This window comes from Polyergus mexicanus, unplaced genomic scaffold (assembly GCF_030449975.1).
Source record: "Polyergus mexicanus isolate NDT 795.1 unplaced genomic scaffold, iyPolMexi1.0 SCAF_16, whole genome shotgun sequence".
Taxonomy (NCBI): domain Eukaryota; kingdom Metazoa; phylum Arthropoda; class Insecta; order Hymenoptera; family Formicidae; genus Polyergus; species Polyergus mexicanus.
In genome coordinates, this window is record NW_027223336.1 from 4,933,383 (window position 1) to 4,951,311 (window position 17,929).

The 17,929-nt window shown below is 41.5% G+C and overlaps 2 protein-coding genes across 2 annotated transcripts; both read right to left on the reverse strand.

The window, feature by feature from the left end:
• Positions 1–700: 700 nt before the first annotated feature.
• LOC138940348 (uncharacterized) lies at positions 701–1,817 on the reverse strand. The gene has a single exon (XM_070309175.1). It carries the CDS (start codon positions 1,799–1,801, stop codon positions 701–703), a length of 1,101 nt encoding a protein of 366 aa, XP_070165276.1. The 5' UTR covers positions 1,802–1,817.
• A 7,273-nt stretch (positions 1,818–9,090) lies between these two features.
• LOC138940197 (uncharacterized) lies at positions 9,091–9,816 on the reverse strand. The gene has a single exon (XM_070308823.1). The coding sequence runs from the start codon at positions 9,814–9,816 to the stop codon at positions 9,091–9,093; it is 726 nt and encodes a 241-aa protein (XP_070164924.1).
• Between the last annotated feature and the right edge of the window lie 8,113 nt (positions 9,817–17,929).

The window sequence follows — 17,929 nt, forward strand, 5'->3', positions numbered from 1 at the left end:
TATTGGAAGTAACTCGATTCCCCCTTCGAACGCTGTAGCTATTTCCTTGATAATGAAGTACGCGTCGTAACCGGATAAATTATGAAAAACTATTGGAATGCAAAAAGAATCTTTATAATTTAGATTACAATTTGAATGCGCGGGACCTCTGTATCGCCCGGTCAGATGGCAATGATCGCGTACGCGTGTATCGTCTTGTACAAATGGTTTCTCGCAAATGTGGCATTGTGTCGCGCTATGAAAATTTTCCCATTCATCAGATGTTAAATTTACCATGGGGACATTAGCTGATAAAATACTTTTTACACACAGTGCTAAATTTTTAAGTTCTTCGACGAACCATGATATGCAATCGATATCGCGACGAGAATGATACGCGGATAACGAATCATCGTACAAACAATGTACATAATATGCTAAGCTAAATACTTTGTGATGTTGGTAGTTTCTCTCTTCCTCCGTCTTCTCTAAAACGCACTCCAGATCGGCGTACACGACGAAAGGAAGCCGCTCCTTCCGATTATAGTTGTTGAACGTGAGCCACTTGTCCTTATCGCTCGGTAATCGGATAGCGCACTCGTTCATCTCGCGACAGTCCACCGTATGTGATTGTAACTTGTTGTTCGAGCCAAAGTAGTGCAAACATCTGTAAAAGAAATAATTTTTAATTTTTGTTCAAAGATTTCTGTAATATAATTTATTAAATATATACGTACCGATCGCAGATATATTGTCTTCGTTTGCCACAACTCAATTGCGAGCTCACGAGGTGGGATAGATTCTTGATCCACGCGAAATGTCCAACGTTGTTGTTTTCCACGTACAACAGGTTGACGTGTTTGTCTTTTTTCAGCTCACTCAGACGTATCGGGACAATGTTCTTTTCCTCGATACTATATACATTGATTGAGATATTGTCGGCATGTTCGAATTTTTTAATTTGATTCACATTCACTGGAAACTCAATGTCTTGGAGATTCAGCACTGTCGTGTAATGCGGGTACGAAGATTCCCGATAAACATAATTTTCAGCTGGGTATAGAGCGGCGACCACAGACCACGCGAAACACGCATTGTCATTAGATTGCACGTTGATTACTGCTCTCTTCATCGTTATTTCTCGCGGTAATTTTATGTGGCATCCTGCGCGCAATGGATTATATTTATTTATATTTACATTTAAATCGAGTATTCGTGATAATGCCCACCCGCTATCGCGTTCTTGAAATTCTTCGAGCGATGCTAGAGTGGGCTCGACAACGCGCCGCTCGTACCATTCGCGTAAATCGGATGTGCGAAAGAGTTCATAGTTTCTCGTATTGATACTTTTATTTGCGCGTTTATCACCCGTCACAAATTCACCATTGAACACTGTATTAATTTTCACATTAAAGTGTTTTTTCAGCATGGTTTGCACGTGTTTGAGCACAATGTCTTTAGCATCCTCGAAAAATTGACGAGGCTCGATGTGATTATGATTTATAACCGCACCAGTCAATATGCGGCTCTCGAACGCCGTATCGATCTCTCGCCAAATCAATCCGTGTTGCCGCGTGCTGCATCCTGCACCCGCGTGTACAAAACGTGTGCGTAACGAGTTCTTCAATCCCTCGAGTCGTGCAATTCGGGCAATCAGCGATTGTCGAATCCCAATCGATAATCGTGGACGTTTGATTCGACTTTGCCCTTCTAATGATTCGATATATTCGTCGCATCGTTGCTCCCACGCAACGTACTCCTCTATCGAATTCACCCTTGCAGATTGCTCGCGTAGATTTCGTTCGGCATTGTTTTCCGCCATATTTCCAAATTTATACAAAAAATTTTTTGCTTACAAGATGTGCTTATTAACAGCTCTTGTCTCGGAACTCTTGGCGAAAATACTGACAGGATGTGCCTCTTTACCATGATTTTATATTCTATCTTGATGTCTCTTTCCATCATGTGTATCTAAATCTTTATTTCGCGATTTGTCACGTACATTTTGGCTAATGTCGATTATTGCATTTTGTCGTCTAGAGATGATGTCAAATCCCAGATGTATCGCAAAAGTTTCAAATTACATGCAGCTGTCCAATGTTAGTGCAATTTAATCATGAGGATTATCCTTATATTATAGGATTTTGTCATGTTTTGAAACGCGTTTGAAATCTGATATCTATAGGCGATGTCATCGCGAAGCAGCTGCACATCGGCGCTTGCAAATTTTATATTACGTTGCATTTTTGTGCATTCGGCTAAATCTCACATCTGGTGATGATGTCATCGCGAAGCAGCCGTATATCGGCGCTTGAATGGAAAAATTGAAAAAAATATCGCGTCATCAATAATCCCCCACCACATTGCAATTTTGAAACGCTAATACATATTTTAAATATATTCAATACGTTCAGTATTGCATCAACCACTTGTGTGAAAGGTTCATATAAAAATGTATCCTACTGAAGGAAGCCGCATGAATTATTACGTTCCGATTCAAGATGCTGATGAAACTTCACCGTGTAAGAAGAAATGTAACAAGTAAGTTTTAATTAACTTGAATATTTTTTATACTTTTTAAATATTTTTTATACTTTTTAAATATTTTTTATACTTTTTAAATATTTATATAAATAATATTGTTTTTACTCCCTAGCATTTCATCCGAGTCTCGTCGCGCGGTTCGTATACTCGGAAGACGATACGCCTTAACTCCGACGTCGTACAAATATTTGGACATTGGAATAAACGTTGGAGCTGTATCTTGCGTGGAATTGGTTCTCGGCGATAATCGGGGCAATCAAATAATATTGCCCTTTGAAACGTGGAAATCGCTAATGCAGAAACGTGCGGACATTGAACGACTTCTACAATCGGCTGAAATCCCATTGCGGATTCGAGATTTGACATTCGAAGTGGTTAAAATATCTGATTCGAATATTATAAAAATTGGATTATCAAATAATTCTTTTTATATGAAGCCGCCAACTCTATTCTATTTATTCGATTTTGAAAAATGTATAGATCATATGTATTACTGGTTATGCGAAAATACGCATATTGTAAATGAAAAATTCAAACAATTTGTAACTGTTTTATAACAGAATAATATCGCTAATGTATGCGACGCTACAAAAACTATACATGAAAGTGATATATTTAACAGCGAATCGCTCATAGATTGCGAGTTATTGACATGTGCTGTAAATGATATTCTTCACGAGGCTTGTAATAAATAAGTGATTTTACTAATTATCTGTGAATTTAATTATTTATCCCATCCTTTATGTATGAATAAAACTGTGTAATAGATATGCACAGTCTGCAAAACTTAAATTTTTCTCTCGACACACTCTGCTAAAGATGTAGAAAAAATGATGAGGTAGATGAGACGTGATACTCCAGTTAGAAGGAGACAAAAGATATGAAACTACAATATATAATTGAGAGGAGTGTGTAACGTTATAATACGCAACCGTCTTCATCCTTACGACAATCTTAACAATATGTGTTATGACTGATCAAGAAGTTATTATTATTGAAGATGAGGATGTCATTCTCGAAGATGACAACTTGATGGAAATTGAGATTTTGTCGGACGATTCATCAGACGAAGACCGCATACTTTCTGAGGATTCCGATTACAATAGTGATTGCAGTAGTGTTATTACGGACATAAATCAACGTACTTTAAACCGAGTTGAAATAAATAGTTTAGGTGCGGTAAAAATGTGCTTTTATATATACTTTTATTATAAAAGTGAAGACAAAAAAAAAATTTGCACATGCTGTTTTATGCGTATTTCAGATTTATTTTCGAATATTCGTGTTGTGCGAGAACATGAAAGTGCAATTTATGAACTAATCCTGGGATCGTTTTGCAGAGAATGTGGAAAACCGCTGTACCAGATAATGCCCTGCAATATGTGCCCAATTTGCACAGTATAAGCTGGACAAAACTTGTGTTGTGAAAAGACTTAAATAGGAAATATGGGGGCCTCCGAACATTTTGCGGAATTAGAACAATTTCTATGGGAGGATTTCATACAGGTGAACTCGGTGTGTGCATGTGAGTTATGGGAAAGAACATGCCTTAAATGTCTTGAGTGGTTGGAAGAACAGTACCGACACGAGATGTTACAACAGGGGCATGGAATTCAATCGCTGGCTAGCTGAATCGCGCGACTTGAAAGTTTAAGACATTCGTTACGTACAAAATACAAACCTTTAGATGTCCGTGTCCCAGCGCTATCGACAAACACTCCTGTCACTTCAATTGTACAAATGGTGCAAGGTCAAGCAATCGGTTTGAAGAAATCTCGTACAATAGATTTGGATCATTGTCTGCGAGATCATTATATAGTGATGTCCAAGGATCGGGATTTTGATATATAAAAATGTATCTATTTAAAAAAATATTATATTAATATAAATTTAATTTTTAATATTTAATATTTTTCTGTTTCAGAAGGAGCGCCGCCTATATATATATTATTATTATTATTATTATTATTTTTATTATTATTTTTATTTTTATTTTAACACACACACACACACACATTGTAATATACACACAATTATGAAATAAACTTATTATTATTATAATTGTAATTAAAGTATCAATTATTTCTACACCTTCTTCTTTCCTTTTCCAACATGTATGCCTCGCGCTATCTCATCGGTACATGCATGCCTCGCGCTATCTCTCTTTATCTCTTTCTTCCGCGAACGTCATCCTTTTCCAACACCAATGCGGACGCTATCCTTGTCCCTCGTGCCTGTGATCGCTTCGCGCCGCCTCGCATATGCTCTCTCTCGCACCGCCTCGCGTATGCTCTCTCCCGCATCGCCTCGCGCTATCTCATCGGTACATGCATGTCTCGCGCTATCTCTCTTTCTCCCGCGAACGTCATCCTTTTCCAACACCAATGCCACACCTACTCGCGGCATCGTACCTTCGCGTTCCTTCTTCCCCGCGGCCCCTTACCTACCGTTCCGCCGCGGTCCCCCTTCCCCTCTCCGCGGCCCCCGCGCCTGCCGTTCCGCCGCGATCCCCCTTCCCCCTCGCCGCGGACCCCGCGCCAACCGTTCCGCTGCGGTCCCCTCCCCCTCTCCGCGGACCCCGCATCTACCGTTCCCCCGCGGTCCCCCTTCCCCTCTTCGCGGCCCGCGCACCTACCGTTCCGCCGCGGTCCCCCTTCCCCTCTCCGCGGACCACGCGGCTACCGTTCCGCCGCGGTCACCCCCGCGTGACGTCATTCCCACCCCATGACGTCATTCCCACCCCCGTGATGTCATACCCACCCCCATGACTTCATTCCCCCCCCCGACGTCATTCCCGACCCGTGACGTCATACCACCCCCTGACGTCATTCCCACCCCGTGACGTCATCCCCCCCGTGACGTCATACCCCACCGGTTTCCCCTCACCCCTCAACCCCCCTCAGAGGACCATGGCTTAGAACCGGCCTAGATACCCTACTTGCGTCGAAAGGGCGACGAGGTTTATGTGAAATGGTTAGGAATGGATGAATCGCACAATTCTTGGATAAATAAAACAGCTGTATTATGCTAAAAATGTATTTTTATTAAATAAAACTACATATATTAAATATAACTACATATATTAAATTATTATCGCGTTCCATACGAGTTCTCTCTCGCGCTCCATATAGATTCTTTCTCGCGCCGCTACGCGGCCGCCGCGTCCTGCGTTCTCTCTTTCGCGCTTTATACGGACTCTTTCTTACATTCTATATACATTCTTCATCGCGTCATTAAGCGAACGTCGTATCTCGTGGTAACCTTTTTTTCGCGTTGCTCGATATATAACACTTTCTAAAACATAATAAAGAGTCATGGAAATCATCGATCTGTCTAACTCGCGGCTAATCTCGACCCGATTTGTGGTAAGATTCGTTGCGTTCTCTTTCGCTTGCATGTAGCATGATATGCTCTATGCAAATGAGAGAGAACGCGAGAATTTGCCAAATCGAGTCCAGATTAGAGATTTAGACTGAATGGTGGTTTCCATGATTTTTTATATCGCAAAAACACGCGCGAGTTCGTCTTTTTGACGTTATATACGAATTTTTTTTCGCGTTCTATACAAGTTCTCTCTCGCGCCGCTACGTGGCCGCCGTATCCTGCGTTCTCTCTTTCAAACTTTATACGTACTCTTTCTCACGCTCTATATACATTCTCTATTACGTCACTATGATAACATCGTAACTCGCATTAACATTTTTTTCACATTACTCTATATAAAACACTTTCGAGAGCATAATAGAAAGATCGTGAAAATGTCCGATCGGTCCTATTTATAATAGATTTTAACAAAATCTATTACATATAAGACTGATCGAATATTTCCGCGATTTTTTATTAAAATCTATTATAAATAGGACTGATCGAATATTTATTTTTTTATTTTTTTATTTATCGCATTTTCGGATATACAAATTATATTATTTATAACAACAAATTATATTATTCGCGCAAAACGCGCGTTCTTCGAGACGATTCGTAGAACGTCCACCGATGTTTCGAGTCTCGAAATTCCAAGTCAAAGAATACAAACCTGTGATGTAAAATTTGTATATATTGACATGAAATTTAGAAGCGCGTCTCTTCGCGATAATTCGTAGAATGTTAACCAACGTTTTCTCATCGCGCGTTCTTCGAGACGATTCGTAGAACGTCCACCGATGTTTCGAGTCTCGAAATTCCAAATCAAAGAATACAAGCCTGTGATATAAAACTCATATATTTTGATGTGAAATTTAGAAGCGCGTCTCTTCGGTATAATTACGATGGTAATATATTATTTATAAAATATGTTTATACTAACAATAAAGACGATTCGTAGAACGTCCACCGATGTTTCGAGTCTTGAAATTCCAAGTCAAAGAATACAAATCTGTGATGTAAAATTTGTAATGTACGACTATAAATACTTGTTATTAGCGCGCGCGTATCTGTTGGAACATTGACTTAGCCCGCCGCGTATTCCGCGTTCCACGAACATCACCATATCAATGTCGGTTAACAATTCGAATCGCACACCCGTATACTTTAACATAGCGTCCCATGTGTATCCCGGTAACGTGTAATAGTACGCGGGATCTAAATTATAACTCCTCATCCACGCGTCGCGAAAATTTTCGAAGACATCGGCCAATAGAAGAACGTCGGTCTTTAAATACAAATCGCTATAATCGCCCAACGTTTCGACGCGAAACCGCTCCCAGACTCTTATCGCACGCGTGTAATCGCTCTCGGATATCGCGTCACCGGTTAGCGAACTGTGAAAAACCTCGCACGGCGGTAGACGAGTCTCCAGTAATTTATCTACGTCGTCGACATACTCGTACGGAAATACGCCCTTTCGCGCGAGAAGCTCGAAATCGGCGTCGCTAAGATCGGAAAATTCCGAACGCGCGATCCTCAACTCGCTCTTGACTAGATACGACGCCAATTTTTCGAAACTCGCGCTTAGAAATTTGAAAGAATCCACGAAACGCAATTTCAAGCGTCTCCCGAACCATCCCTCGTCCCACGCATCCTCGACGTTCTTCGTGAAAGAGATGTACGTTTCTTTCGTTATCGGCAATACTTCCACGCTGCCGGGAAAAGCGTTAGCTACATCTTTAATGATAAAATGCGCATCGTAGCCCGATAAATTGTGAAAGAATATAATGCGCCGGACCTCTGTATCGTCCGGTCAGATGACAGTGATCGCGCACGCGAGCGTCTCCCGATTCGAACGGTCTCTCGCATACGCAGCAGCGCGTCGCGTTTACGAATCTCTCCCATTCGTCCGGTATAAGATCCGTCATAGGAGCATCGGTATCGAGAATAGTCTTCGCGCGAAGCGCTAGATCGCGCAGTTCTTTAACGAACCACAATACGCAATCCTCGCCGCGATAAGCTCTGTAGGTCGAGCTCACGGAGTGGCCTTCATTTGGACACAGTACAATTGGACACGGTGCAAATGGACACGTTACAAATGGACACGAGATTGTGCACACGGTTCAATTGGACACAGTGCATTTGGACACAGTAATTTTGGATACAGTAGCTTTTGGACACATAAGAAAATACGCATCGTTTACTTGGACACCGCTCAATTGGACACTGTTCATTTGGACACCGTTCGTTTGGACACAGAAAGATGCGCACCGTTCATTTGGACACCGTTCGTTTGGACACCGTTATTTGCCCACTGTTCGTTTGGACACCGTTCATTTGCCCACCGTTCGTTTGGACACCGTTCATTTGCCCACCGTTCGTTTGGACACCGTTCATTTGTACACAGAAACATGCGCACTGTTTGTTTGAATATGTAACAGATGGAGAGAAATAAAAATCATTTTGGGAAAATATAATCAGTATTCTTATAACACTTTATACTGGTAAATCTATGTAAAATATGAAATCGTGAAAAGGAGATACATTTGAAGGTTATAATATCTGTCAAAATAAAATATATTCATACTTATATATCTCTGATACTGATGTCATTAATTTTACATTGCTTTTAGCACTTTGTTTAGCCTTTCGCATATTTGGATGTCATGCATGGATACAGTGGGTTCCGCCCCCCCCCTGCGGGGGGGCTCCACTTCCGGAAGATATAACCTAACCCAAACCTATTTCTTATTTAAAACAAAAATTTGGTGTGGATTACGTCGTATAATTTAAATCAAATTTTGGTGTCCAAACGAACGGTGTCCAAACGAACGGTGGGCAAATGAACGGTGTCCAAACAAACGGTGGGCAAATGAACGGTGTCCAAACGAACAGTGGGCAAATGGTGCTGAACGATAGATGTGTTCGACGTTCTCGTCTCCTCTTTCTTCTTCAGCACACATTCGAGATCGGCGTACACCACGAATGGAAGTCGCTCCTTTTTACTATAGTTGCGAAACTCTAACCATTTGTCGTCTTTGGTAGGAAGGACTATAGCGCACTCGTTCATCCTTCCGCAGTCCATGCTGTGAGCCGATAACTTATCGCTCGTTTGAAAATAGTTCATGCATCTGCGACATAACGCACATTTTAAAATCGCGCGCATTATCAACATCGCGCGACGATTCTTTTAATTCGTACTCACCGATCGCATATATGCGATTTACGTCGCCTACCGCTCAGTTGCGAGCCGACGAGTCGCGACAGATTCTTGATCCACGCGAAATGCGTCGCGTTATTTCGTCGCGTCGTATCGTCAAAATACAACAGATTAATATGTCTGTCCTTTTTATCGTCAGTAAGACGCAGAGGAACGACGCGGCAACCGCCTTTTCCCTCCTTTTTATCTCGAACGGTGTACACATTGATAGATATGTCGTTAATACGCTCGAATCTAGTAATTTTGTTCAAACTCATAGGAAACTTAACGCCCTCCATATTCAGCACTGTCGTGTAATGCGGGTACGAAGATTCCCGAACCACGTTTTTTTCAGCTGGATACAGAGCGGCGACCACCGCCCATGCGAAACACGCATTGTCATGAGATTGCACGTTTATTACCGCTCTCTTCAACATGATCTCTCGCGGTAATTTAACGTAGCACCCCGCGCGCATAGGATTGTATCTGTTCACGTTCACCGTTAAATTGAATATTCGCGATAACGCCCATCCGCTATCGTGCTCCTGAAATTCCTCCAACGAGGCTAGAGTAGCGTCGACCACTCGCTTCTCGTACCACTCTCGCAAGTCGGAAAGAGGTAGAAGCTGATAATTCTTCGTGACGATAGTCTTAACACCGATCTTGTCGCCCGAGACGAACTCGCCGATGAACATGGTATTGACTTTAACACTGTTATATCCATCCATAACATCGCGTATTCGATCGAGCACGGTATCTCTAGCGTCCTCGAGAAATCGCCGAGGTTCAATATAATCGAAATTAATAACCGCGCCTGTTAAAACGCGTCTAGAGAAAGCCGTCTCGATCTCGGACCACGAGAATCCCTCGCGTCTCTCTACACCGCCTCCCACGCGTTCGAAACGTTGACGCAGATCGTCTCTCGCGCCCGTCAATCGAACGATTCGAGCGATAAGAGAATTGATCGCTCCGGTCGATCTCCCCCGGCGCTCGCCTCGACACCTCTCCCGCAGAGACTCGAGACACTCGTCGCACCGTCGCGCCCACGCGCGATACGCGTTCTCCGTCGCGACGTCCCGCGCGCTTTCGAGAAGATCGCGCGCCTCCATCGTTTCTCGATTCGTTACTCGTCGTCTAACGAACGCCAAGATTTTTTACAAATAAACCACGTCTCTTCCTTGTCGTAATTCTCGATATAGAACAAAGCTCTCGTCTCGCAGCCGGCGCACCAATTATTCGACACGTCGAAAACCTCGTCGACGAGATCGCAAGCGGGCACCATCTCGCTATACACCGTTTTCGTCACGTGCGTCGATACGCTTTTCGCGAAACTCGAGCTACGCGCGCAATACGCGCAATATCTCTCGTCCTCCTCGAAATAATTTCCGTTCTCGAATCGGCAACCGAACTTAAAAAACAATGCACGACGTGATTCACCTCCCACGAAAATTTCGGAATTCCGTATCGCCGTTTCCAATTGCGATAAAGCAAATAGCCATCGGCTCCGACATTCGCGAAAGGCTCGTCGAATCGCGTCTCGCTCGCTTCTCGCACGAACTCTTCCGCGAAGCCGATCTCTTCTATACAGTACAAACGGTCCTCTATATAACGTTCGCGTAGTTCCTTCTTCAAACAATTCGGTATCTTCAAATTCCGTATATCCTCGATACTTCCGATTCGAACATTCACCGCTCTTCCGGCTAATCTCGTTAAAGCGCTCGGCGCGCGCTTCATCGCGCCGCGAAATATTCTCGAACGTACTAATACCTCGAGACCGTCGCGGCGTCCTTTTATAACGGGGAAAAATAGCGAGGACGCGCCCCCGATTAACCGAGCCGGATACTCGCTCTCGGACGCGTCTCGCCACCGGACGCGCGACGTCGTCGGAAAATGGAAAAAAACTCGCCATCTCGCTAAAGCGACAAGGGCGCTCGTATCGCCGCTAACGCGCGCCTCGAGAAGAGGAAAGCGACGAGGGACGCCCCTCCGTCCGCTCGACCGCCCACCGACGATCCCCCGCCCTTTCGACGCTGGGCGCCCGCCGTCCGCTCGCGGATCGCGCGCTAGAAGCGTCGCGCGCGTCCCTAAAGAATCGCGACAGCGGATCGCGCATCTAGAAGCGGCGCGCGTCCCTAAAGAATCGCGACAGCGGATCGCGCGCTAGAAGCGGCGCGTCCCCCTAAAGAACGAGTCGCGTCAAGGTCGAATCGGGAGGAACCCCGAACGCCATCTCTCGAGCGCTCTCGGCGACTCGTACCCACCGCTCCCCCCGGCCGCGCTTCCCCTCTCACCCTACTTACCCCCCTATACACCCGCCCAGCCCGATCTCCATCCCTCGGGCGCCTACAAACTGCTCCGAAACTATTTCTCTCTCTTCCTCCCCAACGGTACCCTCTCTCTCACACTCACGACAAACTGAGCCAAAACCGGCCTTACTATCCTACTGCTATGTTTTACTAAATTGTTCGCACTTTTTCAGAGGTAATGCTTATTTCGAAAAATTAATAGATCATATTTTATCCAAATATACTACTACGGTAAATGTCCAGATTAACTTACACCTCATGGATCGTTTTCATTTTCACATATATTATAGAAAGTGCCCTCTATAATATATGTAAAAATGAAAATGATCCGTGAAGTGTAAGTTAATCTGAACATTTACCCAACAATAATTTTAAAATAAAGAAAAAAATACCATTACTTTCATCGATTTGCGCGAGAACATATAAATTAATGTTTAAAATCTAATGTGAAAAACGTTTGGTACATATGCGTAATAAATAGTCTTTTCAACTAATAAATCTTCAAATAATTCGAAAAAATAAATCAGAAAAAACCTCTTATGTAATAAAACAAAGCTTAAAACCATTAATTATGTTAATATGAAATACTAATGTATAAATACTTTCATTGCAGTTAAACAAAATAGAAAAAAGAAGCGAAACAAAATATAAAAATACAATAATAAGATTTTCACCTTTGAACACGCTGTCGAAATTCAATATCACCGATGGAATCGTTAAGAAATGGATCGAATGATCGCAAACTCGTTCCCTGCGGCAGTTCTCGGCAGTTTTCGGCACTATTCTCCGCAGTTTAAAACTTTCAATTTGTTAATTATTTCGTCAATTCACGAATATTGATAGAAAATGCCAAAATGTACACACACTTGCGACAGTTAAACACGAAATAAAATAAAATACAAAAATCCGACAAGATCTTAAGCTTTAGGAATGTTATTTGATCCGTGGAGCTGTCGGCACTGACTGAAATGATATGGCAGCTTGTTGCCAGAACGAGGTCCCGGCTAACATGCACACAATCAAAGAACCTCGTACACATACTGCGCAGAGCGCTCTGCGCAGTACGTGTACGGGGTTCTCTGATTGTGTGCGTGTGAGCCAGGATCTCGTGTGGCAACACAGCTATGGCAGTAGCGGCAGCCGGACAACCAGTTCACCGCGGAATCGAGATGCTTATGTTTAACAAAAGACGAATATCTATAGTTCTTTGTTGCCGGCAATACTATGAAGCCGTTTTAGTAAATTTTTAATTTTACTTACCATTGAACATATATATCTATATGCACTTGAACCAAATTCACTTTCCTTCACAGAAAATGAAACATACGCACTTCAGAATACACTTACACATATTAAAATGCAATGATTATTCCAATGAGCTGTATATAATCCATGCGATATATTTTATAAATCATTAAAATATTTATATTTTAATGTAATAATATATCTCATTCGGCTGTAAAACAGCCATTGGAATGTGTACCTCTCGCCATTTGAGCCGAGTAAATATTTGTACTGATGTACTTTACTATTTATTGTAAACTCGGTTAAATAAAGACGTTATTATTATTATCATAACAATAAAATTGCGTGTCACATTAGTTTTAGGAGAAATCCATAAAATTATTAATACTATAATCAAAATTCAAAATACATATTGTTGTGTCCGCGGATCGAAATCGATATAACTCGAATCCGCGTGACACAACCGACACTCGCGTATCGCAAGTAAATAATTAACACTCCTTTGAAAGAACGAAAGGAACTTTAATATAATAACACAGAACATTATTATACAAGGAACACAGAACAATAACGGTTATCGTAATCTCGAATACGTCCGCCCGGAATGGCATCCGTCGTGAGACTCCAAGATGGCCGATCTCTCCTCAGATGAACGCCGTTGTTTAACAACAACCCTTAGCAACGTTCTCCCGGAGACGGGTACAGCAGATTCAGGAATAACGGTCACAGACGACCCGTAGGGACGCAACACTACTCCCCCTCTTCAAGATTGTCGTCCCGACAATCAATGGTAGAAGGGCTCTTCTAAATTAAATGGGTTGATCGTTGTCCTCCTCTTCTAAGGCGTTGACTCCAGGGTGCCTTAATGACTTCCTGCTCTACCCTGAGCTGCTACTACAGGTTACCGAGCGCCATTATTTATCGGCCCCAATCACACACCCTCCAGGAATATACAGGATACTGCCATCGAACCCGCTTGACAAGAATATCCAATGTCGACTCCAGGGTACAAAAACGGTTTCCTGCCCTACCCTGAGCTGCTGCTGCAGGTTACCGAGCACCGTCAAAATCCAGAACCCAATCGACTTCGATAAATCTTGAAGTTGCAGTAGCTGTCCCCCGTTCTTCGCCTGATTTCCGGAAATATCCAATGCTGCCGCATCTCCGCATCTCAACATAAGGGAGCGAATCTTCGGACAAGAGGGGGGTAACACCCGTGGACCCACCGTCCTTCTAAGAGGACACCTCAAGTCCCTGTCTCGGCATTCGCCCTTCGTCCCACGGGAAAACCACGGTCAAAAACCGGGGAGAGACAAAGTCTTCAATGATGGTCTTTGAAGAATAAATTTCGAATGAAGATTCTATAAAACATCTTCTTCAATTCCTTAAGAAAAAGAAACAGAAAGAAAATTAACAAATATCAAGTAACATAAACTATAAATCGGGTTTCGGATGTGATTTAAATCTGCCTTTCATGATACGAAGCTAATCGATCTAAATGAACTATTTTATTTCTATGCCTTCTAGACTTCCGGATACAATAAACAACATCATTAAGCTTCTTAATTATTTCATAAGGACCTTCCCAATTGCTTTGTAATTTGGGAGACCTACCAACAATCCTACGAGGATTAAACAACCAGACTTTCTGTCCACACTCAAAATGAATTTGACGAGCCTTTCGATCATAGTAAGCTTTTGCTCTTGAAGACTTCATATTTAAGCGTTGCCTAACCCTATCATGAATTCTATTCAATTTTTCTTTTAGTTCCATCACATAACTTTCTTCCGAAAAACTTTCTTCCACTCCAACTTCTGGAGGACTACCACGAAGAAGATCTAAAGGTAGTTTCAAATCTCGACCAAAACATGATTCGGCTGGAGAAATTCCTGTAGTCTCGTGTTTGGCTGACCTATAAGCTAATAAACACATTCCTATCCAACGATCCCAATCTCGTTGATTTTCCGCAACAAACTTAGCCAAATAATTTATAATTGTTTGATGCTGTCGTTCGACCAAACCATTGGACTGAGGATGAAATGGGGTAGTTCTGGTCTTTTTAATTCCCAATAAACTTGACAATTCGTGGAAAACACGAGAATCAAAATTCCTCCCTTGATCGGTGTGTAATTCTGAAGGTACACCGTATCTTGAAATTACTTGATTTACGAAGACTTCCGCAACAGTATTCGCCCTGAAATTCTTCAACGGAAAAGCTTCGACCCATTTGGTGAAACAATCAGAAACAACTAATAAGTATTTATTCCCTGTAGAAGATGTCGGAAATGGACCCAAAATATCCATTTGCATTCTCTCAAATGGAACTCCAGCGTTATAAATTCGTAATTCAGATTTCCCTTTATCAAAAGGTCCTTTTTTAGCAATACAAACGTAACAAGACCTGCACCAATTTTTAACGTCCTGCTTACAGGTGCCCCAAAAAAATCGTTTTCGGATCTTTCCCAAGGTCTTGTTCACTTCGAAATGTCCACCAGAAGAAGAATCATGAGCTTCTTCCAAGATCTGCCGAATTCTCCTTTGTGGAACTACAATTTGAAAAACAGAAGTCTGTAAATTAGGAAATTCCCACTTCCTAAATAAAACACCATTTTTTAAAACGAGAGAATCCCACTGCGACCAATAAATTTTGGAAAACAAATTTTCTGAAACAATTTCCTGCCAAGGAGGACGCTGATCCTTTTCTTTTCCAAGTAAGATCTTCGCTATCGCCGGATCTTCTAATTGATCCTTTCTCCAATTTCCTAAATTTTCCAACCCAAAGACAATTCTTCCAACGAATTCCTCCTTTTTCAAATCAATTTTGTTGCAATAGTTGCAATTGATTTCTGCACAAGGGCGTTTCGATAATCCATCAGCGTTCCCATGAAGTTTCCCTTTTCGGTGAAAAATTTCAAAATCATATTGCTGGATTCGCTCTAACCATCGCGCCATTTGTCCTTTTAGATTTTTGAATGACATCAACCACCGTAAAGAAATGTGATCAGTTCTAATCACAAATTTACGTCCGTATAAATAGTGATGAAATGACTTCAATGAATCTATAATAGCAAGTAACTCTCGTCGAGTTACACAATAATTCCTTTCTGATTTCCCCAACACACGACTATAATAAGCAATAACTTTTTCTGAGCCGTCCTGAATTTGAGATAACACTGCCAATACCATGGTTTGAGGCGTCAGTATCAAGCAAAAATTGACCTTCATTCCTGGGAAAAGATAAAATAGGAGAGGACATTAAATGTTTCTTTAATTCCTGAAAAGCTGATTCGCACTGTTTCGTCCACACAAACTTTGTCAAATTCTCGGTCAAAGAAAATAATGGCTTAGCTATTAAAGAAAATCCCTTCACAAATTTTCTATAATAAGAACAAAAACCCAAGAAACTACGTACCTGCTTCTTGGTGCGAGGAACTGGCCAATCCCTAACAGCAGAAATTTTCTCAGGATCCGTTGTCACTCCTCCTTCAGAGACAACATGACCGAGATATTTAATTTCCCTTTTGAAGAAAGAACACTTCTTCGGATTCAATTTTAAATTGGCAGAGCGCAAACGCAAGAAGACTTGCCTCAAATGGTTCAACATCTCCTCGAAATTTTTACCGAAGATAATTACATCATCTAAATACACCAGACAAATCTTGGATAATTTTCGTAAAACCTTTTCCATCAATCGCTCAAAAGTAGCAGGGGCATTGCAGAGTCCAAATGGCATACATGTAAACTGCCACAAGCCATTTCCAATTGAAAATGCTGTCTTCTCTTTATCTTCTGAACGAATTTTCACTTGCCAATATCCGCTCTTCAAATCTAACGAAGAAAACCAAGAGTTTCCGGATAACTGGTCAAGTATATCATCAATCCGAGGCATTGGATAGGAATCTTTTTTAGTCACGGCGTTTAATTTCCTGTAGTCGACACAGAATCTAATCGTCCCATCTTTCTTTTTCACCAAAACCGCAGGAGACGCCCATGGACTTTGTGATTTCTCAATTACTCCTTGACGTCTCATATCTTCAATAATCGTATCTACCTTTTCCCGCATTTGTAACGGAATTCGTCGGGGAGTCTGTTTAATTGGATTAGAATTGTTCACATTAATTTCATGCGCCTCCCCATTACAATTTCCAGCCACTATTTCCTCCGAAAATATATCCTGAAAATCTACCAAAAATCGAGCAAAAATATATCCTTCTGTTTACTTGAAAAATCTTGAGATTCCTTTTGAAAGAGTTCTTTCAAAAATGTAGGAACTTCATTTGTACAATCTTCAATGCGTGAACATAAAAACTTTTCTTTTTTTTCCACACTAGGATTGCCAAAGATTGGCTCAAAAATGTTTTCCAAATTAACCATGGACAGAAAATCATTTCCCAATAAACAATCTTCAACTATATTAGCAACAAAAACCAGAAGTTCTACAGAACATTTTTCCAAGCTAATCATCACGATTACCTTGAATTTTACGGGGACTTCTTCCCCCGTGGGATATTTTAAATGAAAAGAATTATCAAGAGGGATTCGCCGCTTAGGCATTCTAACAAAATTACTCCTGATAAGAGACACATCCGAACCCGTATCAATTTTAAAATTACACAATTGTTCATCAATAAACCCTTTAAAATTAAACAATTTCTTATTATTAGTGCCAGTATTATTGCTAACATTTTTACAATTACATAAATAACTTTGTAATTCTATTGGGGCTCCTTGTTCTCGCGTCGAACCTGCCCCGAACAGCTCGACAAAATTCAGTTTCCCCCTTTCTTTAGGAATGGACACTCCGCTCGAAAATGGCCTGAGCCTCCACATTGCCAACATTCTTTTACAAATGTTTTATTATTATTTGTGCCAGAACTTTTGTAAAAATTTTTATATTGTTCCTGTTTCTTTTCTTTAGCTTTATCGCCAGAATTTCCAGAACTTCTTTTATTGTCAAATTTGTTAAAATTATTTCTATTCCCGAAATAAAAATTCCTTCCTCTAGCGAAATTATTTTTATTATTATTATTATTGCCAAAATTGAAATTATTATTCCGTCTTTCAAAATCACTTTCCTGTATAACTTTCACCGCCATGGCCCTTTGTATGGCCATTTTCAAGGAGGTGATTCCCTCCAACTGCAGAGTCCTTCTTACAAATCTATTAGACAACGCGGTAACAAACTGCGCGCAAGCAATTTTATCTCGAACTTTTCGTGCGTGCATTCGGGATATGCTAACTGCGAAAGCCGTTCAATTTCAGAGCCCAAGGTAGCCTCATCTTCCCTCA